The following is a 25,783-nucleotide window of genomic DNA, read 5'->3' as shown; positions in this document are numbered from 1 at the left end:
CACATTCCAAATCAAGGATAAGGTCAAAAGGCAAATCATTTGTATAAATCAAAAATCAAAATGCTTTCAAAACATTTATGAAGAGTTTTTAAAAGTATAAGTCTCATTCATGGAACGAAATTGCTCTTGTCGTGTACACAAGAACGCTAACTTTCCAAGTCAAAGACAAATTTAAGACAAAAATCACTCGCTTACAAGCGTAGAACAAGTTATTAAACGTCTCTAATAACGAGTTCTAACATCCTATCAACGTTAAAATCCAAAGAAAAAGTAATAGAGCTCAAATTTTCTTTTGCCAAAACCAAAATAGAGATAAAGGTTTCACTTTTAAAAAAGGGGAGTCAAATTCCTGAAAATATAACATTATACTTTGACAAAGAAATCATAAATAGATCAAAGTTGATAGAAATTGGATGAAATTAAAAGAAATATGGGGTTTAGCAACTCAAAATCATGATAAAGAAGTTTATACTCAAGGAACAAATGGGGAACTAAATCAAAATTTCATTTTCAAACTTTTAAAATAGGTAAAGTTTTGTAAAAGTAACATAAAATTTTAACAACGAATCAAAACTGGTAGCTTGAAAGTTTAGAAGTTGCACAAAAAAGAAAGTAACTTAGACATCATAAATACAAAGTACGCCAAGAGAGTCCAAATTTAACTAACAAAAGAACTATGATGATCTCCCTAGGGGGTAAGAGTCGATGTAAAGTCAACATCGATGTCAAAGATAGAATTTTTATAGGTTACCAGCATCAAATTTAAAGGGGGAGCATGAGGAAGAGAGGTATGAACAGTAACGCTTATGGTCAAAGAAAAAGGGAGACTAGACAACAAGGAAACGCCAGGTACTCAAATCTCAAATAACAACCTCATCCTAAACGGTTCCGAAAGCTTCCTAACAACAAAACTCATAACCACATCACTCCCTAGGATTTCCTCAAAACACTTACGTTACTTCATCCTAAGCTATTCTATGGAACAAGGTACTTCACTATAAATGTGATTTCACCACCCACCAAATCCTCAAACATCCACAAACAACCTCCATGGGATCAAGGTCAAAGCTATACTCATATCTAACTAGTGTCAACTACGAGTTTCTCAAAATGGTACAACCCTCGATCAAAATCCAAATTCAAAAATTCTTTTGCACATTCTATCATCCCCAAGAGATCTTGTTATACTCTCGAAACGTAAAGCATAAATGGTGACATTATCCAAATCACAAGGCAACCACCCAAAACATCTAACTAATCTCAGCTCAACATCTATCGATCCTTACTTATAATCACATCCCAAAGAACTCTGGCTACTAATCCTCATTACCGCAAAGCGAATACTCAAATGTGATTCCAAAACTAACAACAACTCTCGCCTAACATGGTTCTTATGTAATCATCAGAACACTCACAAAAGTATGCTGACTATGCTAACCTCAAGCTCAACTCAACTTCCAAGTAACACTTTCATCATCAATGGCCAACAACGTCCTAGAGGTGTTTCCCTCCAAGCTCTCATCACACTATCTAAGTCTTTCTAACATCACAACCTCTCAAAACAAAGGTTATGGGTCAACCAAGAACAAACTCCACAAAGCCAAATTATCCAACCAAGATTAACATCCCACAAAAGAAAGAGAACTATCTAAAAGGCGTTAAGGGAGGATTAGCAAGGAATAAAGGACAAGTTGAGAGGGTACAAGAGTAACTTCAAAGAAAGAAGAAAAGAGAGCTTAGAAGAAGGATAGACACCAAGAGGTAAAGAATAAGGCAAGGTAGACAAAGAAAGAGGAATATCTTCGAGGAAGAAGAAACATTCTTCAAAGGTTGAACAAATCTTCAGTTTCCGGCACTAGGCACCAAGTCTTGATCGCGACACAGGTAAACTCATGGTTTGTCGATCCAAGGGCACAAAAAAAGTTGACAATCAACAAACGCGTTAGAACCTACCACGAAGCATACACAAAGAGACTACCCACTTAGGTCCTTAATTCTACCCATATCTCATTCATTATTCAAGGTCAAGTTCAATTTAAATTTGGGGTACACGTGTGTGCGTCGGGAGCAACACAGGCTCGGATACCAACTGTGACACCCCGCGATAAAGCGAAAAATATAACTTATAAAATTAAGCGGAAATTAGGAAATTTTTAAAACTTTTAAAGTTTAAAACGCAGGTTCATTGAAACCTAAAGCATAAATAGAGAATGCGGAAATAAAGATTTAAATTATACAAACGTGATAGTCAAGGTGAGGGAAAATATATCTCTCGAATGACAAATGATAAAAGGTGAGTCTAAGAAATTCTACTAAACCGACTACTAGTCCAAGGTGCTCGCTAGCTCACACTTCTAAACCCCACGAATGCATCTTCACAAACCTGTCATTCATGTAAACATGAAAGTCACAGTCAGTGGGGAGTAACTCATGGTTCTCCCAGTCACATTATGTTAAAATAAACGTAACAAGGAATTCAATTAAGCAAGGCGTAGAAAATAATGGTAAGCAACGTGAATGAATAAATACCATTGAATAAAACTTGCCAATTGAATAAAAATAAGTGAAATGACTAATATTAGCAAAACATAAATTCGTCTAATTATGTGTGACATTTGAATAAGAAAAGACGAGTAACTATTAAATAATTGTGGACACGCATCCCAAGTAAAAATGACATATGCAACCATCCATAATGCAAGACATTTACCATTCTTAGACTATAATTTCCCCGGGTAGGACTACGATAATAATACGGTCCTAGTCTAAATCTGCAGATTCTCGGGTGTACATCCCGATTAGACGTGCGCCAGCACAGCATGCACCAAAGACTCGACTACTAATCGAGACCGAGTACCCCAATCGCCAGAACAGCACGAAAGTGGCGGAAAGACGACTAAGATAAAGCTCACTTGCCAGAACATCACAAGTGGCCAAAAACCGTACTTGCAAGAACAGCACAAGTAGGTCAAACCCGTACTTGCCAGAACAGCACAAGTAGGGCGTAAATGTAAGTCAAGCAAAAGGTATAGCAAAATGACAAATTTACATGGATACGACCCAATTTAATTAAACATGTAGAATAAATCATACGTACTTGAAGCGTGATAAATAAATGAAAAAGAGCAAGTAATAACTCGTACATGGAGTATTCCACGTCATTTCATACTTTTATAACGAGGACAACCATTTTATTTCATATAACTAAGCCATTTGAACAAAATGAAAACAAGCGGGATGAGCAATTGCATTATGTAAAACATGAGGTGAAACGTAAATAATCACAAGTGAGCCATTCATAAGCATATACCGTAATATACGAGTGACCCAACAACTACAAGGCATGCTCAAAGCTTAACATAGGATATGAGAAGGCATAGAACAAAGGAGGAAAGACGGTCGTGGGCTACACAAAAGACGAGCTGGACACACACGGACTAAAGCTGTGCTGCCCAGTCGGCCTGTTCCCCCTGCCCCCGCCCAAACCTAGCCTGGCCACTGTCCATAACAGGGCTGGCATGTTCCAGGACAAGAAAATGCAGCAGCAGCACACAGTACAGCAGTATTCGAACAAAACACCAAAATAACACGCAGCATTCAGAAAAAAAACAAGAAATCCTCCTTCTGTCCAGCCGTCTTGGGACGATTTTCTAGGCCAAACCGAGGCGGATTTCACCCGTCCAAAAGACCCCAAACCCAACATGTACATGTACTTGAGACAATAGCGAGAAAGTTGGTTCACTTTAGCATAATGAAACCCGTCAAAACAGCCCAACAAAAACTCATTTTCATGGTTCAAAAAGCTCATTTGTGACCGTCTTAAGACAAAATTTTAAGCATGATAAGAGTGAAATTTTTCACATACAACCAACCCATTATATACATGGATATACACATGTGACAGAAATTGAATAATTGGCTCAAAGAATCCGTGAAATCGACTCAGAAACAGTCCACAAAAGTCATCCATCAACAACCTATATACATGGCTTTCTAGACAATTTGTGAAGCCGTCTTAAGACAAGTTTTTAAGCATGTTATAAGGCGCAATTCACCCAAAAAAAAGACTATATTCATTCATGTATATGCACACAAGACACAAGCTATCAAATTGACTCGAACCAACAACCATTTCAACCTAAAAATCACGTCCAAAACTGACCCAATGCAGCCCATATCCACGGTTTTATGTTCAGTTTTGTGTCCGTCTTAAAATGAAATTTTAAGCACGAAAATGATAATATTCATCCAAACAAATTACCCAACATGATTACCCACTTCACCAAGAATCCAAAGGTACCAACTTTTCTCAAAAGGGATAGGTAAAACACGAATAAAACCGTCTCAAAGGACACCACGTGAACTCAGCCAAGACAACAACTTTATGTTATGAAATGACGTTTGTACATAATGTAACCTCATAACCAGCAAACAACGAAGTTAGGTTCATCCAGTACATACCGTTTAAATCATGAGAACCAATAAATAAAATAATAATAATGGCCATTAAATCAAGCTACTAATCGTTAATTCAAACACAATAATTTTATAGGAGTAAAAAAAGAAACACATTAAGCACTATAAATTTCGACATAATGTCGAGTAATCCCATCACTGTTACCTTATTTCCTCTACCACGAACATGGTTCCAGCTCAAAACTACTCCGGGTTGTCTAATCTTGCACCTAAACACGAAAACGAATGAAATTAACGAGAGATTCGAGCCTAAAGAAAGACGGCAGCCACGATAATGGAGAAAAGCGGGGACCTTTCTTATCTCGAAAGATGGAGAATGAAAAGGGGAAGCTAATGGCGTAAATATTAGCGAAAATGATTGAGAAACGAGGGAGGGATCTCAGTTTCAAGCTCAAGTAAAAATGGTGTATGTATCTCTGTTTGTATTTATCGGTTACTGTGAAATTGTTGTTGTATTTGCTGCTTTTCGAAAAAAAGGAAAGGGAGAAGTCTGAGTTTTTAAGAGAGAAGTTTAATGGTGGTTTACTGTTGATTACATGTTGTTGATTGAAAAAGAAAGAAGTATGGGGGAGGAAGGACGGGATGGTGGGGGTTTTGGTAATAATAATAATAATAATAATTAGGAAACTTTAAGTACGAGGATAAGAGAATAGATGAGTGTTGTTGATTTATGATTGGTCGAGATTAAAATAGCCTCACATATGAAAATGTGACGGTCTTACTATACGGGAAAAAGTCTCGGGTCTATATTAACTTAAGACGGGAAACTATTATTTGTTGCTATTAAAGCTATCCGACTAAAAATATTTATTTTTATATGAATAAGCTTATAAAAATGTAACTTTTATAAAATCATGTTTAAAATGAAATTAATGAAATTAAATAATTTAAAGATATAAAATAAAGTAATTGAACGGTTAAATAAATTATAAATGTCAAAATGAGAAATTTGCGGGTGTTACAACAACTCTCCCCAAAATAGTCCCGTGAAGCGAGAGTCGCGATCACTGACTATACTTTGAGGTAGTCCCCAATATTTCACAACATTCTTGAAGAACATCGCGGCCTTTTCTTCAGTGCTACATGTCTTCGGAAGGGGAATGAATGTGGCATACTTCGAGAAGCGATCCACAACGACAAGGATCACACTGAGAGCCCCTACCTTTGGTAACCCAGATATGAAGTCCATCGAGATACTTTCCCATGGACAAGTTGGTACTGGTAAAGGATTTCATAGCCCCCCCCCCCCCCCCGGCTTCTGTTTCTCTCCCTTGTCTTGCTGGCCGATCAGACAGATCTTTGTGTACTCCATCACATCATCCTTTATCTGCGGCCAGTAGTAGCTTCTCTTCAGTAGGCATAAGGTTCTCTATCACCCCGGATGACCTGCCCACAATGTATCATGGCACTCTTGCAAGAGAATCATTCGTAGCCCTGCCACTTTTGGAACAAAGATCCGATGTCCCTTCGTGAACAAAAGGCCATCCTCCATCCAAAATTTGCGAGTCTTCCCTTCGATGGCTAATTGTTTCAAATTCCTTGCCACCGAGTCCTGGTCGAGGTGCTCTTTCACCTTAGCCTGAATATCGGTCGCCACTGTGGTGGTAGACAAATGAGCAATCGTGTGCAATGTGGCCAAATCACATCTTCGGCTGAGGGCATCAGCGACTCTGTTCGCGGCTCCTGGTCTGTAAGCGAATTCCACATCAAACTCTGCCAACAATTCTTGCCATATAGCTTGTCGGCTGTTCAGCTTGGGCTAAGTCAAGAAGTGAGATGCTGCTGTATTGTCAGTCTTGACAACAAACTTCGATCCCAAGAGATAGTGCCTCTATCCCCGCAAGCCATGAACAATAGCTAGGAGTTCCTTCTCTTGTACCGCATAACGAGTCTCGGCTCCATTAAACATTTTGCTCTCGAAAGCCATTGGGTGACCCTCTTGGAGTAGCACCCCCCCGAGGGCGTAATCAGATGCATCCGTCTCAACTTCAAAAGGCTTCGTGATATCCGGCAACGCCAAGACCGGCTCCTCTACCACCGCTTCCTTCAGCTTCTCAAAGGCCCTCTTCTTGTCGACAGACCACTCCCACTTATTATCCTTCTTCAGCAAGTCGGTGAGCGGGACAGCAATTTTCGATTACGCTCGGATAAATCTTCGATAGTAGTTTGCGAGCCCCAAGAAAGAGCGGAGCTCAGACACACTCCTTGGGGTTCCCCAGTCCTTGATAGCGGCAATCTTCTTTGGATCCATCTTTAGTTTGCCTTTGCCCACTATGTGACCAAGGAAATTCACTTCGGGTTAGGCAAATTCACATTTTTCTCTTTTCACGAATAGGTGGTTCTCTCGTAGCTTCGCGAACACCAACTCCAAGTGTTTTACGTGTTCAGCAAATGAGCGACTATATACAATGATATCGTCCAGATATACCACCACGAATTTGTCCAGGTACTCGTGGAAAACATGGTTCATCAACGTACAAAACGTTGCAGGTGCGTTCGTCAAGCCAAAGGGCATGACCAACCATTCGAAAGACTCATACCTCGTCACACAAGTAGTATTCGACTCATCTCCTTCGGTTATTCGAACTTGATGATAACCAGATCTCAGGTCGAGCTTGGTGAAGTATACAGCGCCTTGTAATTGATCGAACATATCCGCTACCAATGGGATGGGGTAGCGGTTCCTCACCGTCAGCTTGTTCAGAGCCCGGTAGTCGATACACAATCTTAGACTACCGTCCTGTTTCTTCTGGAAGAGCACAGGGGCTCCATAGGGAGCTTTGGAAGGTCGTATCAACCCGAGCGAATCAGATCGTCTAGTTGTCTTCGTAGTTCCGCTAGTTCGGCAGGCGCCATCCGATATGGCCCTCGAGCAGGAGGTCTTGTGCCCGGGAGTAATTCAATTTGATGGTCTACCGAACGTCGGGGTGGCAGACTCATAGGTAATTGATCAGGCATCAAGTCCTTATTGTCTTTTAGCACCTTCTCTACTTGTGGTTCCACGCATTCAACAAGGGTGTCTTCTTTCATGGACACGGTACACAGGTATGTAGACTCTCCCTTCTGAAGTCCCCTCTTCAACTACATTGCCAAGAGGAGTGGCCCCTTTTGCTTTTGGTCAGCTTCAACAGCTTTCACAAGATATGGTTTTGATCCCACCATTATTAAAGGCCTATTATGGGGCGCCAGAAAGGTCGGGGTTCGCTTCAGAAAATCTATGCCGAGGACAATCTTGAAGTCATCTATCGGGATGCTGGTGAAGTCGAGCTTCCCCGTCCATTCGCCCATCTTGATCACCACTTCTCTAGCCACACCCTGAATTGGTAAGGCCTTGAAGTTGACAGCTTTCATGCTTCCTCCTCCTCGGTTCAACTTCATTCCGAGTCTCTTCGCTTCGTTGGGCGTGACGAAATTATGGGAGGCCCCTGTATCTATCATAGCTCGAGTAGCCTTCCCATTGACGCTTATCTCCACGTACATTAGTTCCGTGGACTTTGTCTCGGAGCGCTCAGCGCCCTTGCCCATTGAGCACATCATGTGGACTGCTCCCATTCGAGCCATTTCTCCTTGCTCACTGGCCTCATCATCATCGCACCCTTCTGCATCCTGGTCTATCCCCTCGGGATTCTGTTCTACCGACATCTTGGATAAATTCTTCTTGAGGGCATTGAACTCTCCCTGGTGAGGGCACTCGGACATTCGGTGCGGTCCTTTACAAAGGAAGCACGTGAACGACTTCCTAACAGTCGACGCTTCAGAATTACTACCCTTAGAAGAGGTTGGAGTAGAATTCGCCGGCCCCCATCTCCTATTATCACCTCCGAGACAGAACCGACTATTACCCGTAGTGGGAGGTCTTGCTTGTGAAGTTGTCTCTCCAAACCTTTCGTTGCTTCCGCACGTTGCAGCGAATCCCTTCGTCTGGGAGGTTTCGCGCTCCGTGTAATAGTCAACTAGCCTTTCAGCCGCGGTCGTCGCATGATTTCTCGCTGAGCCCACTCCTTCAAGCCATCAACAAACCGAAACACCCGATCCTTCTCGGTCATGTCTGCTATATCCAACATACAAGCCGAATACGCTTTCACATAATCACGAATCGATCCTGTATGTTTCAAGTTCTTTAATTTCCTTCGAGCTAGGAAATCAGTGTCCTCCGGGTAGAATTGCTCCTTGAAGAGTTGCTTGAAATCGTCCCATGACTCTAGCCTAATGGTCCCTGCCTCGATCTCGGCATGTTTCGAGCACCGCCATTGTTTAGCGTCATCCGTTAGGTACATACTCGCGGTGCTCACCTTTAGACCTTCGTCGAGCGCGCTCACTCGGAAGTATTGTTCCATGTCGAAGATGAATTTATCGACTTCTTTCGAATCTCTCGCCCCACTATACTTGAGGGGTGTATGCGGCTTCACCTTATGAGTTCCACCAAAACTCCCGTCCGCGGCCATTTTCATCAAGGTATTGCACATGTTCTCGAGTTGCTCGTCTTTTTCATAGCGATAACCCATATCCGAGTTATACTCTTTCGGAATCGCCTCTTCGACGGCCACAAGGCGGCTCTCGTGCCACTTTATGGACTCGTCTAGAGCCTCAAAGCGGGCATCATGCCCCTTTACCGTCTCATCAACTACTTGGTGAGTACTCTTCATACTCACAATGAGAGCCTCTAAGGATGGAATTTTCTCGTCCATCAATCTCTCTAAAGCCGCCATTCTGGCCTTACTGTCACTTTTGTTCCCACTCGGATCTACCTCCCTTGATGCCATCGTATACAACAGCCCGTCAAGAAGACCGTGCTCTGGTACCAAATGTCACGGTTCGAAACTTTGAGTCGGGGCGTGACGCGCACCCTTGTCTAAACACTCGACAAGAATGCAAGCGAGAGCGTCAAGCACTAGTGTTTGTCAAGCACTAGTGCATTCGTAATCGGTCTCGGGTTGTGGGTGTCGGAATCCTAGTCTCGATCGACACACACGGGCTTGTAAGTAAAGTGAAGGCAAGAGTTGTTCACAAGAAAGCAACAACAAGCAATAAGAAGGTAACTTGGTGGGAAGTAGATTTTGATTGACTAGTACGCCCCAAAGAGGGAAATTTGATAGTTACATCCTGGTAGCAGGAAACATTGAAAGTGTAGAATAGCGATATACCTATTTATGGAAAGAAAAAGCTTTGCTAACTATGCTAAACTAGGAAAGTATTTACTAAAAATATACAAGAGAAATGAAACTACATAGCATAAATAAACCTAAGTGTTCGAAGTGTGCGGATCGTCACACTTGGTCTGGACATCTTCGAAGGTATGACAGGGATACTTAGTGAGTTCATTATATAAATCAATATCAAGTAGTAGCCCCTGTCTGAATGCCTCCACTGCTATTCCAACATCACACCTGGGAATGGACACTTTCTCCTTGTTGAACCTGGTGAGGAATACCTTGAGAGTCTCCTCTGGCTTCTGTGTAATCCTGTAAAGATCACTGGACCGCTTCTCCAACTCCCTACTGCTTGCAAATTGCTGGTTGAAGTTGTTGATCAGGTTTGCAAAAGAATGGATGCTCCCATTTGGCAGGTTGATGTACCATTGCAGAGCAGGTCCGGTCAGGGTTGTTCCAAACTCTTTGCACATGCAAACTTGCCTGAACTCACTAGGGATTGATGCAGCTAACATTTTTTGTTTATAGAGAGCTACATGATTCTGTGGTTCTCTGGTCCCATCATAAAATTTTCATAGACAGAATCACAAATTTTTTAGGCAGATCCACTTTTGCTATTTCTTCTATAAAAGGCGAATCAGCATAACTGTCGGAGGAAGCCTCCTCCAAGCTGGCAAGAACTCCAGGTATCTTTTCGAATTTTTCATTAAGTTTCTTGATCTCCTGGATTATTGCCATCATGATGGCTGCTGCAGATTCATCAGGTTTTTCATTGCCATTGATTGGCTCACCATCACTATCAATACTGATAAATTTAGAGCCACCTGGACTCCTTAAGCTGGAAAAATCAATGTTTTTGATGATTGATGCAAATGGTGTTCCTGGCTGGAATCTAGAGCCTGCTCCTTGAGTTTTTTTCCAATTTTTGTTTCAGAGCTGACTCAGCTTCTCTTCACTGAAGGATTTCAGCCTCAGTTTGGGCTACCTTGTCTTTCAAACCTTCCAACTCAGCAACTTGCTAGAGGGGTACGTTCAATTGTTCTTCAAGAATAGGCTGGGCTATTTTTGTAGGTTATTTGGATTTTTGTGAGATAAGGAAAAAGTTTTTAAAGAGCTAGAAGCCCCATGGTGGGCGCTAATTATTTTGTATGGATTTTACGCAGGGTGAAATCAGGTCAGGTTAAGTCTAGGCAGAGTTAAATAGCTCGAACTTATCTATGAATATGCAGGGCAGGGTATGTAATAAGGAAAGTAAATTAAGATAAACAATTAAAAATAAGGCAAGGAATTTGTACGTGAAAAACCCTTAAATGGGAAAAAACCACGGGCACCAAGCCAGGAGAGGATTTCACTATAATATTGAGTAATTAGCACAAATGAGTATAATATAACTTAAGTGTTGTATAAGGATGTAATATGCTTGAGTTGATGCTGTTGTCCCTTCATATGATCTTCAAGTCCTCCTTATATAGCCAAGCTGAACGGTTGCCGAATCTTGTACTTAATGCTGAATATTCCTCCTTAATTGCTCGGATTAATGCTTCTTAATGCTCTTAATTAAACTCTTAATTGCATGGCTTTTATTACCAAATCTTTCTCATTAATGATATAATTATTGTCCGAATATTGACAATAATAATATTTTTAAATTGGTCAAATATTGTCCTTATATTTTGACCGTTATCCTCTCCTTGGCTGGCGCCTGTCTTATGATACCCTGATGGCCTGACGTCCTGATGGTCAGGGCAGGGTGAAATGTTATCTTGAAATATGTGCGGATTTCCAGGCCTAACATTGGTGTTATAATTGGTTGTGGTTGTTTGTCTATGGTTCGCGAGGTACGCCCTCGGCTGAGTGGAGTCACTTGCGGGAGTGGCTTCACGCCCTTGATTCGCCCATTGTGAAACCTCCCACAAAAGGGGATGTGCACATTAAGGAACATGGGTTTTCGCTCGGTAAACATGAGCGGGGCTTAGGTGGGAACGACCGCGGTCCTCCACTGGCGGTGTGGAATATCTGTTACGACGGATATTCTGGCAGGACTTGACCTTCGGGTAGTCAGAGGAGTGATGGATGATTGGAGTTAGTTTTGGGTTTGTGTATGCTGTATCTAGTGTCTTGTATTGTTCTTCAGTTACTGACCTTGTGTGGTGTTGTCTGTGTTTCTTCATGTGTTGTGTCTGCCGTGATCCATTATGGTGAGCAGTCAGTTTTAGCAGGTGTTGATATGTGAAGCTTAGCTGGGTGCTTTGGAGGGACGAGTCCATCACGAGTCATGGCATGAAGAGTATCACGTAGTTGATAGTTTGTCATCAGTTGTACCCTTCTTTGTTGAGATAACTTGTAATAACTTAATTGTTCTTTTATTAACGTTTGATATTTACTATTCCTAGGGCAACCGAGATGGTAACGCCCATATCTGCTGGGGAAGGTCTTGTTAAGGCTCATTGGTAGATGGGGGTGTTACAAGGGTACCCCAAAAACACACACCGCTTTCCCCTCTCTCCAAATTTATCGTGTGGTTTGTCCTTGTTATGAACATAGCAAAGACACCCTAACACTTTGAGACCCCCTAACTCTGGTTTCTTTTTGTATAAAATTTCATATGGTGTACGTCGTTGCAATAGGGGTGTCAGGGTCCTATTAATTAAATAAGCCACTGTCAACGCACATTCCCCCAAAAATAAATCGGTAAATTAACCTGAAATATCAATGCTCTCGTCTTTTCTAGTATATGTCGGTGTTCCTCTCTACCCGTTTATTTTGTTGGGGTGTATCAATATTGCTAGTTTGGAATATAATCCCATTTTCTTCATAGTAATACTTCATAGGTCTTGACAAAAACCCCGTACCATTATCGCTTTGAACAATTTTGACACATTTATCGAATTGAGTTTTGACCATTTGACAAAAAACTCATTAATTCTCCTGCTTCACTCTTTTATTTCATGGTATATACCCACACTGCCCTACTATGGTCATCGACAATAGTTAAAAAATAATGAGCACGGGACAGGCTATCAACTCAATATTGGCCCTAAATATCATAATGGATTAATCCGAATAAAATATCACACCGCTTATTATTAGGCTTAAATGGTAGACGAGTTTATTTTTCCCTACATCAAGGATCACAAATATAACTAGAATTCAAAACGAAATCACCACCAATTAAAGATGAAAAACGAGACAAAATACTTTTTGACGGGTGACCAAGCCGTTTGTGCCAAAGTCGAGCATCTCCCTTCAACGTTGTCTTTGTTACTAATTCTTCCTTTTTCAACGTGAAGTTGAATACCCCATCATTATTTTCACCCCGTCCAAACTCCGTCCTTGTAGACCGGTCCTGCACAATTCAATAATCAGGGTAAAATGTTATTATGTGATACGTGCCTAATGTATAGACTTTTTAGCCTATTTCAGCACGTATTTCTATGCATTTTTATACTGTTTTTATGGTATTTTGCCCCGAATTGGCTACTTTGGTTCGTTTTGTCCATTTTGTAGAAATGAACGCAAAAGTAGTGGAATCGTACTCTTTTTCGTCCTTTTTGCATGCATTTAGAGGAGACGGGATTTTCCAGAGTGAGATACGGTGTTTGGAAGCGTCATGGCACGGATTACGAGGCATTCAGGCGCGGACTTGAGCTGAAATGAAGTCAAAGTACTCGATCGAGCTGTTTTACCACTCGATCGAGTGGTTTCTACATCCCAGAATGGTTGATCGAGCACTTTATACTCGATCCTTAACTTGCAGAAAGACCATCTACTCGATCGAGTAACTTTCTGGTCGATCGAGTAGATTTGGTTGAGGTTTTGCTCGATCGAGTGGTTTTAATCCACTCGATCGAGTGGTTTCGCTGATTATGGGCTTTAAACAGCCCGTGTGTTATTTATTTTCGTTAAACTCATTTACTTTGCTATTTAAACCTACATTAGTTAGGTTATTATTATCAGTTTTACTTACTACTTAGCATCTATCAAAACTTTTATTGCGTACTTCATTCTTCTCTACTGTAACTTTATTTCGCGATTGCTTTCGCTTGGAATTTGTGTTCTTTACGCTGGATTCGCATCGATTGTAATTCTTTCTCTTCCTTTATTAATAATTAATCTTTTTTTTGCATTAATCTCTTGTTCCGTTACATTTATTCCTTTGCCCTAATTTACTTTTATGCAATTTATTGTTTATTTCATAATGTTTATTGCTGGGAATTTAATTGCTGTTAGTTTAATTAGCGACATGAGTAGCTAAACCCCTTTCATGTTGGGATTAGGGGATCTGCGGTAGAAATGTGACGATGTAGTAAATGAATTAGATGAATTAGTTGTGAGACCCTGTCACCATAGTAATTTAATTGTATTTATTCGACTTAGTTGAGTGCACGCTTCTATGTCATCCTTTAATCTGGCTAAAATTAATCCTAGATCGAAAGATTGGACTAAATAGGCCTGCTATGAACAGTAGACTACCCTAATGAGAATGAAAGTTAAGTTAGTGGTAATTTAGGATACAAAGTGGACCGAAAGGACTTTTCGACATCCGTCTCGCATATAATTCATCTGAGTCATTTTCAGCTGAGTCACTAAACTACCGTAGTGAACCAAATTCCCGACATGTCCCTTCTCTCTTGATAGTTGAAACTTATTTCTTGCCTTTATTGCTTTTATTTCTCTTCTTTTAAATCTCGTAGTTTAGAAACCAATTCAACAACCCCCAATTGTTACCTTAAGATTAGAATTAGGCAACTGATAATTGCACCGCCTCCCTGAGGATTCGATACTCGACTGCCTCTACTACATTCTAGTTGAGACCGTTAGGTTTTATTTTTGATAGTACACGACAGGGCTGTCAAATTTTAGCGCCGTTGTCGGGGAGGCAATTGTTTAAATTATTAGTTGTTTTATTTTTAGTCTTTCTTTTAGTTTAAGGGCATCCGTTCCTTAAACTATTCTTATATTCTATTTGTAGTTTCTTCTTATGCGCAGGTCACAGGGTGGTGAACTACTACCGATCAATCCTGAGATTGAGAAGACTTTGCGTGAGTTGAGGCGATCATCTAGGATATTGCCGATAGAGGAAGAGCTGAGTACTCTGTCTAGTTACTACGAGAATGCTCTATTTGAGGAGGATACACCTTCATCTCCTATTTCTAATTCATCAGCTGAGACCGTCACTTCTCCGGATTTTCTAGAAATGGCCGAAGAAGCAACTATTGCAAGTCACTCTGAGCCGACAGCTGCGAATCTCTACAAGGGATTTACATTACCTGGGGAGGCAAGAAAATTTGAGCCGAAGCCGTCCTATATTAATTTGGTTGAGAGAAACCAATTCGGGGGAGCTGCAAATGAAGATGCAGCCAAGCATATGGAGACTTTCATTGATTATTGCTGTTCCATACCCCCACCAACTGGCGTGACCCCGGATCAGATAAAAGAAACCATGTTTATTTTCTCACTCCGCGATGCTGCAAGGGAGTGGTATAGGGATCTGGACCGGGCTCCTCATGGGATAACTGACTGGAATTCGCTGGCTCTGGCGTTTTACAAGAAGTATTTCTCTGCCTCGAAGACCAATGCCATTAGAGCTCAGATCATGAGCTTTAAACAGGGTCCTGATGAGAACTTTCATGAAGCATGGGTCCGTTTCAAGAAGCTGGTGCGAACTAGTCCGCACCATGGGTTCGAAAAATGGAATCTATGCAATCGCCTATAATGGGTCAGTATGACGATCGAGGGCTATCTTGGATGCTTTGCAAATAGTGGCCGATTTGCTTTGAGAATATGGGAGAGACTAAGGGGTGGAAGATCATTGATGACTTAGCCACCCATAAAGTCGTATGGGAATTCCGGAGGGAATCAAAGGAGGAGTCTTGAATCTCCTTCCTCAGTAGTTGCATTAGAGGCTCTCACGGCGAGATTCGATAAGTATGAGTTGGGAGGAGCCTCGAAAGGAGGAATCTACCATGTGAATGCTGTTTCAGACGGGCCTTTCGTCTGTAAGAGATGTGGTGGAGAGGGACATGTTTCAGATAATTGTCCACATTCTTATGAGTCTTGTGCTGCCTTTCAACATTACAGGCAGACAAACACCTATTATGAGCCGAACGTCCACCCCAATTTGAGGTGGAGTAGTCAAAATGTGCTCAATCCTACTCCTCCTACGCACCAGCAGCAGCCGTATGTCCCTCCACACAAGAATCAACAAGGCTTTCAGAAGCCTCCTTCTTTCACTCCTTCTAATCAAGGTGCATCATCTTCCGGTGGGGTGAGTGAAATAAGTGAGATAAAGTCTATGTTGCAATCCATTACAAAGCAGTTGCAGCTGAGTGATCAACAGAAAGACGCGTCTATTAAGGCACTTGAAACTCAAGTTGCCCAACTAGCCGCGAATCAATCCTCGAGAAAGCAGGGTCATTTACCGACTCAAAATGAGAAGAATCCACATGAGACGGTAAATCTGATAAATTTGAGAAGCGGTCTTTCTTTTGAGGAACCGGAAGTGTTGAAATCAGACCCGAGGAAGGCTAAAACTGATGGTGAACAGTGTTCTATCGAAGAAAATAAGCTCACGGCAAAGCAAGTGCTCGATCGACTGATTACAGGTGGTCGATCGAGCAGAAATGGAGACGAAAGTGCTCGATCGAGTAGTTTTTCTACTCGATCGAGTGAAGCAGAAAATGGAGTTGCTCGATCGAGTGAAAATTTCACTCGATCGACTGATACTGAAGAGGAAACTGCTCGATCGAATGAGGAATTTGGTCGATCGAGTAGTATTGATGACGGGAAGCTTATTCGAGAGCCTGCTAGTGCTCGATTAAGCGAGGAATCACCGGAAAGACCTCGTTCGAGAGGTAAGAAGCGTCCAAAGGATACAGATATTGCACCAGAAGATACTTTGGAAGCAAGAAACAAGGGACTCGAGATACCAATCACGGTTCCCTTCCCGAGGTGGCTGCAGAATACAAAGGCCAATCAACAATTCGGCAAATTTGTCGAACTTCTGAAAAGCTTGGAAGTCACTGTGCCGTTCACTGAGTTGCTGACAAAGGTACCCTCTTATCTTAAATTTATGAAGGAAATTTTATCGCGTAAGAGGACTATTAGTGATAGTGAGACCGTAGCTTTGACTGAGGTGGGGTCAGCCCTATTTCAAAATAAGTTACCTCCTAAGCAGTCAGATCCGGGTAGTTTTTCGATCCCTTGTCATATCGGTATCCATTTGATTGATAACGCGTTATGCGATCTAGGCGCTAGCGTGAGTGTCTTACCATTGTCTCTAGCTAAGAGATTTGGTTTGACAAAGCTGAGTTGCACCAACATGACTGTCCAGATGGCCGACCGTAGTTTATCACGGCCATTAGGTGTAGTAGAAGACGCACTGTCCCGGATCGGGAAGTTCTTTATTCCCGTTGATTTTGTTGTCTTAGACATCCCCGAAGATGCACACCCCTATCATTTTAGGGAGACCATTTTTGTCTACCGCCGTGCGGTTATAGACGTCGGGGAAGACTTTGACTTTTCGTAGGGGACGAGGAGCCGATTTTTCATCGCCTAAGTTCCGGAGAGCTCCCATGCAAGCCCAGCCTTGCAATGCTCTCTCTTCTATTGATCCTATTATTGACACTCCGGATGAAAATTTGGAGAATTGTGCTGCTATTGTTACCCCTCCGCCTCAGACTGAGAGCAAAAAGGAGGAAAGTTCGTCTGTTTCCCTCGCTGCAGGTACAGATGAAAGCAATGAAGGAGCTGTCAAAGGAAATGGTGTAATTAAAGTTGATCAAATTGTAGATGATGACGCTACAGCTGGTGATAAAGGAGCAATGACGAGGAAGGTTCGCGCTTATGTGGATGCGAACTACTCCCCTCCTACCGTTTGAAAGGATAATTCATGCTCATGGAAGTTGAAGAGGACAGTCAACGTTGCTGAGATGACGTCCTCCAGTCAGGAGCCCACCGAGAGGCTACTGAATTGCATTGGGAATTGAGCGGGGAAATGCCCCGTGTAACACTTTGTAATAGATAATTTTTGAATTTCCGTTGAATTTGTTTTATTGCTTTTATTAGGATAATTAGTTTTAGACAGTTTTTAGCGTAGATTTAAGACTATAGACTGTTCTTATGCGTATTTGGTATTTTGGGAAATTTTTGCATGTGTTTTTATGCAGGTTTGGGGAAGTTTTACGCATTCGAAGGAAGAAATGACGAAATTAAAGAGCTTACGCGAGAAAAGAGCTCGATCGAGTACTTTTTGTACTCGATCGAGTGAAAATTTGGTCGATCGAGCACTTTTACAGGTCGATCGAGTAAAGCAAAAAAGGGGACTTCTCGATCGAGTAGAATTCTACTCGATCGAGCAACTGGATCATCAAAGCCCTCGATCGAGTAGTTTTAAACCACTCGATCGAGTGAAAATGAATAGGACGCAGGGAGTTTTTTCTTTAAACTCTTATATTTTGTTCCTAATTCATTTCATCCCCTTTATTTCGTCTAACCTACCCTAATTGCGATCAAAATCAACCCCAAATCCCCAATTTCTTGCCCAAATCACCAAATCCGCCTCCTACAATCTCTTGCTTGCATTTTAATCTTTCAAAACCCCTTAATTTCCCCCTTGATTGTGCTCGTTTACACGGTTTTTAAAGAGGGTTAGGGTTTGCGGTTTTTAGCTCGAAAAATCGCCTCTTTTGCTTGTTTGATTGAAGATTAATTGCATTTGTAGGTTGTATTCATCAAGTAAGTGTTTCCTCTAGCTTCATTGCATTTTAATTTCATTATTTTTGCATTTTTATGAGGAAAATTAGGTTTTAGGGTTCGAAAATCCATGTTGGTCGAATTTTTCGACTTGATTGTGTTTGTATGCCCTTAATTATCTTGCTTGATGATCATAATTCCCCTTCATCGCTGTTTTTGCATGCTTAATTCGAATTCTACATGTTTTGTCTAAGCTAGCTTCCTTGTTGCGATAATGCTGCTGTTTGTAGAATGTTTATCATGCCTAACATGCTTCCATTTGAATGTGCGCAAATTTTTGCGATTAGGGCTGCCTCAGTCGAATTTTCGACTGACAGACGGGTTCACATGCTCCTTTGCCATACTTAACCTCAGTTGACACTTACATACTCTTGTTGTTGACTGATATGCCCCACCCTTATCGCCATTTACATGCTGCTATTCAAATTTTTTTTTTTGAGGATTGTTGGGTCTTATGTGCTGTAAAGTCAAATTTTTCGACTTGTAGGGGATTCACATACTGCCACATGCTGGTTTTCCATGCTGTTTTAGCCACGGTTAGCAGTTGTTTTCTTATCATACCCCTTGCTTTGCCTACAGGATGGAGTCTAGTACTTTACCTTCCACTAGTACCACTTCTAGCCCGTCCTTGAGTGAGGCAGTGGCCCCTACTGTTGCCACTGCCTCCGCGTTAGTCACCACTGCAGCCCCAGTGTTTCTAGTGTCAGCTGCAGGGATGGTTTTTACTCCAGCTAGCTCAGTTGCTAGCTCAGTTCAGGCTGCCACTTCTTCTACGGTCACCACCACAGCTAGCACTGCTGCTAGTTCCTCTTCAGTGGTGGCCATAGCTGCCCCTACCTTTACACCACCCACTGCTTTTACACCTGTGGCGGACTCGCCAGCAGTCGCAGCTGCCTTCTGAGCGGCCCTGGTTCCTCACACCGTCGCTTCACGAGCTTCTGCTTTGAGTTCCAGAGGCCGGGGTCGTAGACAGTCTCGAGCTACGCCAGCTCCTGTTACCTCTACTTCCGCTCCTAGCACTTCTCAACCGTCGCTTCGCTTTCTACTTCCAAGATCACGGTCCGAGGGGACACTTCCCTCGACTCTCACCCAGATTATCCGCAGGTATTATTCGTCAACGCTTTACACCGTACGAAATTTTATAATCTGCTAAAGTGTGTACATGTACTTTCCCGATTTTTGGATAAATCGGCACTAGATAGACTCGGCATTTACGAGTCGGTTTGTGACTTACTACGGGTCACGGGGACGCCTGGGCTCATCACTATGAGAGGCCGTACCTTTTTAGAGCTGAGCCTCGAGTTTTTCAGTTCTTTTACCTTCTCCCCCAGGGCACACGAGGCTGACCCCGAGAGTTCTTCAGTGTCCTTCCGGTTGTTTAGCCGGACCTTTCCGATGACACTAGGGGAGTTTGGTAGGTTACTTGACCTTTCCTCTACGGGCTTGACTGCTGCCCCGAGGAAGGTCTACCGTAAGCTTTGGCGGTGTCTGGCCCAGACCACTTTTAGGGAGCGAAAGCTCCATTAGGTCCACCTTCCCCCTGTCCGTTGTTTCCTTAGACTGATGGGGAGCACTATTTTTGGCCGAAAGGAGCCGAACAACATTACGAACAACGAGCTCTCCATCCTGGGCGGTTACCTGAACGTCGACTGCGAGGGTCCTTTTACCCTCAACATAGCCTACTTGACCGCCCAGTACCTTCTGAGCCAGGGGAATAAGGAGGCGGGAACCATTCGTGGGATAGCCACCATTCTTGCCCGTCGCCTTTTGCCCGTTTGGCCTCGTGACCTGCAGTACCTCCAGGGAGAGAGGCTACTAAGTCTGGAAGCCATGCTTTCTCAGCATTGGCTGACCCCAGACTACCAGACTTGGAAGATTGACGGCTTCTTGTCTGTTGACTTACCATGTGACACTCTCCCCCGTCTTGAGCCCTTGCCTACTGTCGCAAAGGGCCACCGTCTGCCACCACTACCTCACCTTCTCCTTCCACCCAGACCCACTCTTGCTGTACCCGCCGCCAAGAAGCGGCGACTTGAGACTGGAGAGGGGTCCACACCTTCAGGGAGTACCCAGCCTTCCACGGCTACTCCCGATCTGACCCCTACTCCCACTACTACTACCACTCCTACTCTTACTCCACCTCCCACTGACCAGACACAGACTGAGCCGCTCTTACCGGCTACTTTCGTACCACCTCCTCCCTTTGTGGCGCCCGCGGTCCTGGACCAAGGGGGCGCAGTTTACGGTTTGTTGCTTGACGTTGCAGCGCATCAGGCTCGTATGGAGAGGGACATGGCTCTTGCCTTGCACCCTCTGTACGAGTACCACTTGCGGCGACACAGACCGATTCCAGAGGGTTGGCCACACCCTTCCTTCTTTCGGTACCCACCTGAGGGGTACCCGGTTTCTGATGAGGAGGAGGACGAGGACCTAGAGGTGGTAGTGGAGAGAGCTCGTGCTGAGGAGCGGAGGAGGAGCGAGGAGGAGAGAGACCCGAAGTACCGGGTGGTGGAGAAGATCCGTGACAGCAGTGACGACGACGACGAGTAGCTACTGGTCTACTCACTTCCCCAGTTTTCTGGCTGGTTTGGGGAAGTTCGTATTTTGTATGTATCTCTTACTCTTTTATTTTGTCTCCTTTATTTTTATTTTTTTTATTTTGTTGGTTGTATATTCCTGTCCCCCTGTATATATCTGCTGGTGTATGCTGGAGGACAACGAGGGCGTTGTCCGTTTTGGTTTGGGGAGGGGTATTGCATCCTTTTGAGTCTGCATTTGCATTTGTTTTTGCATTCACATTTATTTTTCAGCTTTGCATTGTTGTTTATTTCATTTAAAAATCAAAAATCCAAAAAAAATTGAAAAATTTCAAAAAATCAAAATAATTTCACGTTTATTTTTGCATATAGGTTGAGTCGGAACGGTAGATTTCCATGATGACAATGCACTATAACTTGTCATTTTACTTGAGCCTTGCACTTTTATTGATAGTTATTAGCTTTGTCATACGCATAGTCTACGAGTTTTTGTTCAAATATAGCAGACTGTTTAGACTTGACCTGATAAATTGGCAAAATACTTGAAAATTATGAGTTTTAGAGCCCATAACTGGTGACATTCATGACCAGTTCATTAGGAATTGAGAGTAGTACTCCTTGCATAGCATGTTCGTCTCTTTTGCACTTTTATGACATTCAATTTCTTGTCAAATGCACATATTCGGGTTTGTGGTTGGTGTCACATGCAGGGAGGTGCTTGCAAATTTCCCTTTCCTTATATTTTTGGGCCCATTTAGCTCCACATTAGCCAAATTTGACTTTTTGACCCATCAGCTACATCCCAAACTAAGCCTGCCTAGTCAAGCTAGTTTGTATGTTCTTTTGTGGTATGATCTTCCATTGCATTTTGGCCCGTATTTCTTGTTTGGAGTTGGTGTAAGTATAGAGGAAGGAGGAAAAGAAAGAAAAAGTATTGAAAAAGAAAAAGTATTGAAAAAGAAAAAAAATAAAGACGTGAAAAGAAAGAAAGAAAAAAAAAGAAAAAAAAAATTGAAAGAGAAAGCTGAATCACGTAAAAGAAAAGTTTGAAAAAAAAAAGGTTGTTTGTTTCAGTTAGTTATTTCAGACGGTGTTTAAAAAAGGGAAGTTTGTGACCGTCTGACTCCTCCGTTTTATCCCATTATTTTTGAGGAGGTTGTGTTTGAATTTAGTGAGTTGTGTGTCAAATGAAGGGCACTTGTACTTAGTTTTTCAGTCAGTTGAGATTCGGATGGTTTCATTATGGTCCTGTTAGGAACTAGCTTGACGCTTTTACCTCCACATTTCCATAACATGTTTTGCCTTTTCTCACCTGAACCTCACTATTCCCAAATTAATTGTAAGCCCTCGGCTGTGACGGACATTATTGGTTAGGTGAGTGTGTGCATTAGTACTTGAATTTTCTTTCATTTTTGTTGCATGCATGCTATGTAGGTTGCAGTTAGGTGAGTGACTGTCTTTTCTTCTCTCTTTTACATATAACATTCACCCTTTGCTTCATGAGAGAAGAGTGACCACGAGAGAGTCCGATTTTGTTGGTCTTGCAAGGTCGATAGGTTGGCTATATTTACGAATGTACTTATAATTCGTTTGCTTATTGACTGCTTAACTTTAACTGTTAGTTTTTGTTGCATTAAATTGGTTCAAGTAGACAAGTTAAGCTAGCTCTGAGATATCATTTCCGTTCCATTAGGTTGTGTATAGTTTTGAGTTTACTCGAGGGCGAGTAAAGGTTTGGTTTGGGGAGATTTGATACGTGCCTAATGTATAGTCTTTTTAGCCTATTTCAGCACGTTTTTCTATGCATTTTTATACTGTTTTTATGGTATTTTGCCCCGAATTGGCTACTTTGGTTCGTTTTGTCCATTTTGTAGAAATGAACGCGAAAGTAGTGGAATCATACTCTTTTTCGTCCTTTTTGCATGCATTTAGAGGAGACGGGATTTTCCAGAGTGAGATACGGTGTTTGGAAGCTTCATGGCACGGATTACGAGGTAGTCCGGCGCGGACTTGAGCTGAAATGAAGTCAAAGTACTCGATCGAGTTGTTTTACCACTCGATCGAGTGGTTTCTACATCCCAAAATGGTCGATCGAGCACTTTATACTTGATCCTTAACTTGTAGAAAGACCATCTACTCGATCGAGTAACTTTCTGGTCGATCGAGTAGATTTGGTTGAGGTTTTGCTCGATCGAGTGGTTTTAATCCACTCGATCGAGTGGTTTCGCTGATTATGGGCTTTAAACAGCCTGTGTGTTATTTATTTTCGTTAAACTCATTTACTTTGCTATTTAAACCTACATTAGTTAGGTTATTATTATCAGTTTTACTTACTACTTAGCATCTATCAAAACTTTTGCTGCGTACTTCATTCTTCTCTACTGTAACTTTATTTCGCGATTGCTTTCGCTTGGAATTTGTGTTCTTTACGCCGGATTCGCATCGATTGTAATTCTTTCTCTTCCTTTATTAATAATTAATCTTTTGTTTGCATTAATCTCTTGTTCCGTTACATTTATTCCTTTGCCCTAATTTACTTTTATGCAATTTATTGTTTATTTCATAATGTTTATTGCTGGGAATTTAATTGCTGTTAGTTTAATTAGCGACATGAGTAGCTAAACCCCTTTCATGTTGGGATTAGGGGATCTGCGGTAGAAATGTGACGATGTTGTAAATGAATTAGATGAATTAGTTGTGAGACCTTGTCACCATAGCAATTTAATTGTATTTATTCAACTTAGTTGAGTGCACGCTTCTATGTCATCCTTTAATCTGGCTAAAATTAATCCTAGATCGAAAGATTGGACTAAATAGGCCTGCTATGAACAGTAGACTACCCTAATGAGAATGAAAGTTAAGTTAGTGGTAATTTAGGATAGAAAGTGGACCGAAAGGACCTTTCGAATTCCGTCTCGCATATAATTCGTCTGAGTCATTTTCAGCTGAGTCACTAGACTACCGTAGTGAACCGAATTCCCGACATGTCCCTTCTCTCTTGATAGTTTAAACTTATTTCTTGCCTTCATTGCTTTTATTTCTCTTCTTTTAAATCTCGTAGTTTAGAAACCAATTCAACAACCCCCAATTGTTACCTTAAGATTAGAATTAGGCAACTGATAATTGCACCGCCTCCCTGAGGATTCGATACTCGACTGCCTCTACTACATTCTAGTTGAGACCGTTAGGTTTTATTTTTGATAGTACACGACAGAGCTATCATTATGCAATTATTTTCTCTTATCAGTTGTTGCACCGATATCAAATTACAAGTTAACGATGGTACAAATAAGACATCTTTAAGCACTAAATTTGTGCTCAACTTCACTTCTCCATGTTCCTGTGCATTCTCCTTACGACGGTCACGCAACCCAACCAGTGATGACATCTCTGTTCAAATGTTTGTAAGGCACTCTTGCTTTAATTTCCCATCATATGATTAGAAGCCCCGCTATTAATCAACCATTCATTAACAATTTTTACATTCATACCTGTAAGTTTATCACTACCCTCTAGACTCGTCATCAATAGGCTATAGATGCGCACAATTTCATCTTTGGTAAAAGGCAAATTCTGACTTATTGCTTCATTTTCCTTCGACACTGATGATTTACTCCCCACTGCATTGGCACAAAACGTGTTTGGCTGAACAAGTGCTTCGACGCGTCCTCCTCCATGCCCATAGCTCTTTCGAGTTCTCCCTAATCCTCTGCGACCTTTGCCTCTTCCACGGCTTTTGACAACTTCATACCCAAGCTTGTCATAACAATTTTCCTCGGCATGATAGTATTTGCCGCTGTGAGTACATTGTGGTGGTGGTGGTTCCTCGTCTTCTGTATCTGCCCTTGAGAAGCCACCCCTTCTGCCGCGTCCTGCTCCATATGACTTCACTGCCATTGCTGCCTCATTCTTTCCCTCCTTCACTTTTGTCATCATGGTGTGCCCTTCTTCCCGGAGTATTAATGAATATGACCGGGTAAGGAACGTGATTGGATCTTCCATCAAAAAATTGGTACGGATGTTTCCATACAATGCCGTATCGAGGCCCATCAAAAATTAATGAACCTTCTCCTCCTCTCGTTCCATGGTCAACATGGCTGCAGCACCACAAGTAAATTTCGAAACTAGACTATAGTTTGCGAGTTCATCCTATATAGTCTTCAAATGAGTGTAATACTCGATGACCGATTGTCACCCTTGTTTACACTCGTTCAGTTCACCCTTCAATTGATGGATTCGCGGTGCATTTCCTTTTGTGAATCGATCTTTTAACTCTTACCATATTTTTGAAACCGTTACCGTAAATGTTATACTCGGGTGTAGCTTTGGATCTATAACGTTTCTTAGCCATGCTTTTAACACGGTGTTGCACTGTCGCCATGCCACCATCTCGAGATTGTCTTCTCCTTCAATGCCCTCGGGTTTTTTGACAGTCCCTTTAACAAATCCCAACTTGTTCTTAGCATCAAGAGCATTCTTGACTGCATCAGTCCACAATTCGTAATTATCAACATTGAAAATGGTAGTTGTGAACGTCAAGTTCGGGTTATCCGATGGGTGAAGATAGAGTGGTGAAGTCATGGGAATGGACATGGTTTCATTGTGTTTACTGCTTTTGGATTTATCGTCTTCTCCAGGCATTTTTTTAATTGTTTTAAAAAAATATGGATCGAAGTCTCTCGTACCATGTGAAATTGTGAAATAGGAAAACAGATTGAGAGATTATAATTTGTTGCTTCAATCGATCGAAAACAGTGTACATATATACAAGATGATACCTACGTTCTAGACTCTTCTATTCAGTAATATTCTACTCGGCATCAAATCTCTACAATATAGGAAACGGAATTATAATCATATATCTAA

At 41.9% G+C, this 25,783-nt stretch overlaps 1 protein-coding gene and 1 non-coding gene across 2 annotated transcripts; both read right to left on the bottom strand.

Moving 5' to 3' along the window:
• Positions 1–15,204: 15,204 nt before the first annotated feature.
• Positions 15,205–15,311, bottom strand: LOC141654057 (small nucleolar RNA R71). Its single transcript, XR_012547636.1, has one exon. It is a non-coding gene; the product is annotated as a small nucleolar RNA R71 (small nucleolar RNA).
• A 9,881-nt stretch (positions 15,312–25,192) lies between these two features.
• On the bottom strand, positions 25,193–25,558 carry LOC141651539 (uncharacterized). The gene has a single exon (XM_074459246.1). It carries the CDS (start codon positions 25,556–25,558, stop codon positions 25,193–25,195), a length of 366 nt encoding a protein of 121 aa, XP_074315347.1.
• Between the last annotated feature and the right edge of the window lie 225 nt (positions 25,559–25,783).

Source organism: Silene latifolia, chromosome 4 (genome assembly GCF_048544455.1).
Source record: "Silene latifolia isolate original U9 population chromosome 4, ASM4854445v1, whole genome shotgun sequence".
In the NCBI taxonomy this organism is placed as follows: Eukaryota; Viridiplantae; Streptophyta; class Magnoliopsida; order Caryophyllales; family Caryophyllaceae; genus Silene; species Silene latifolia.
This window is presented reverse-complemented; position numbering and strand designations above follow the sequence as displayed.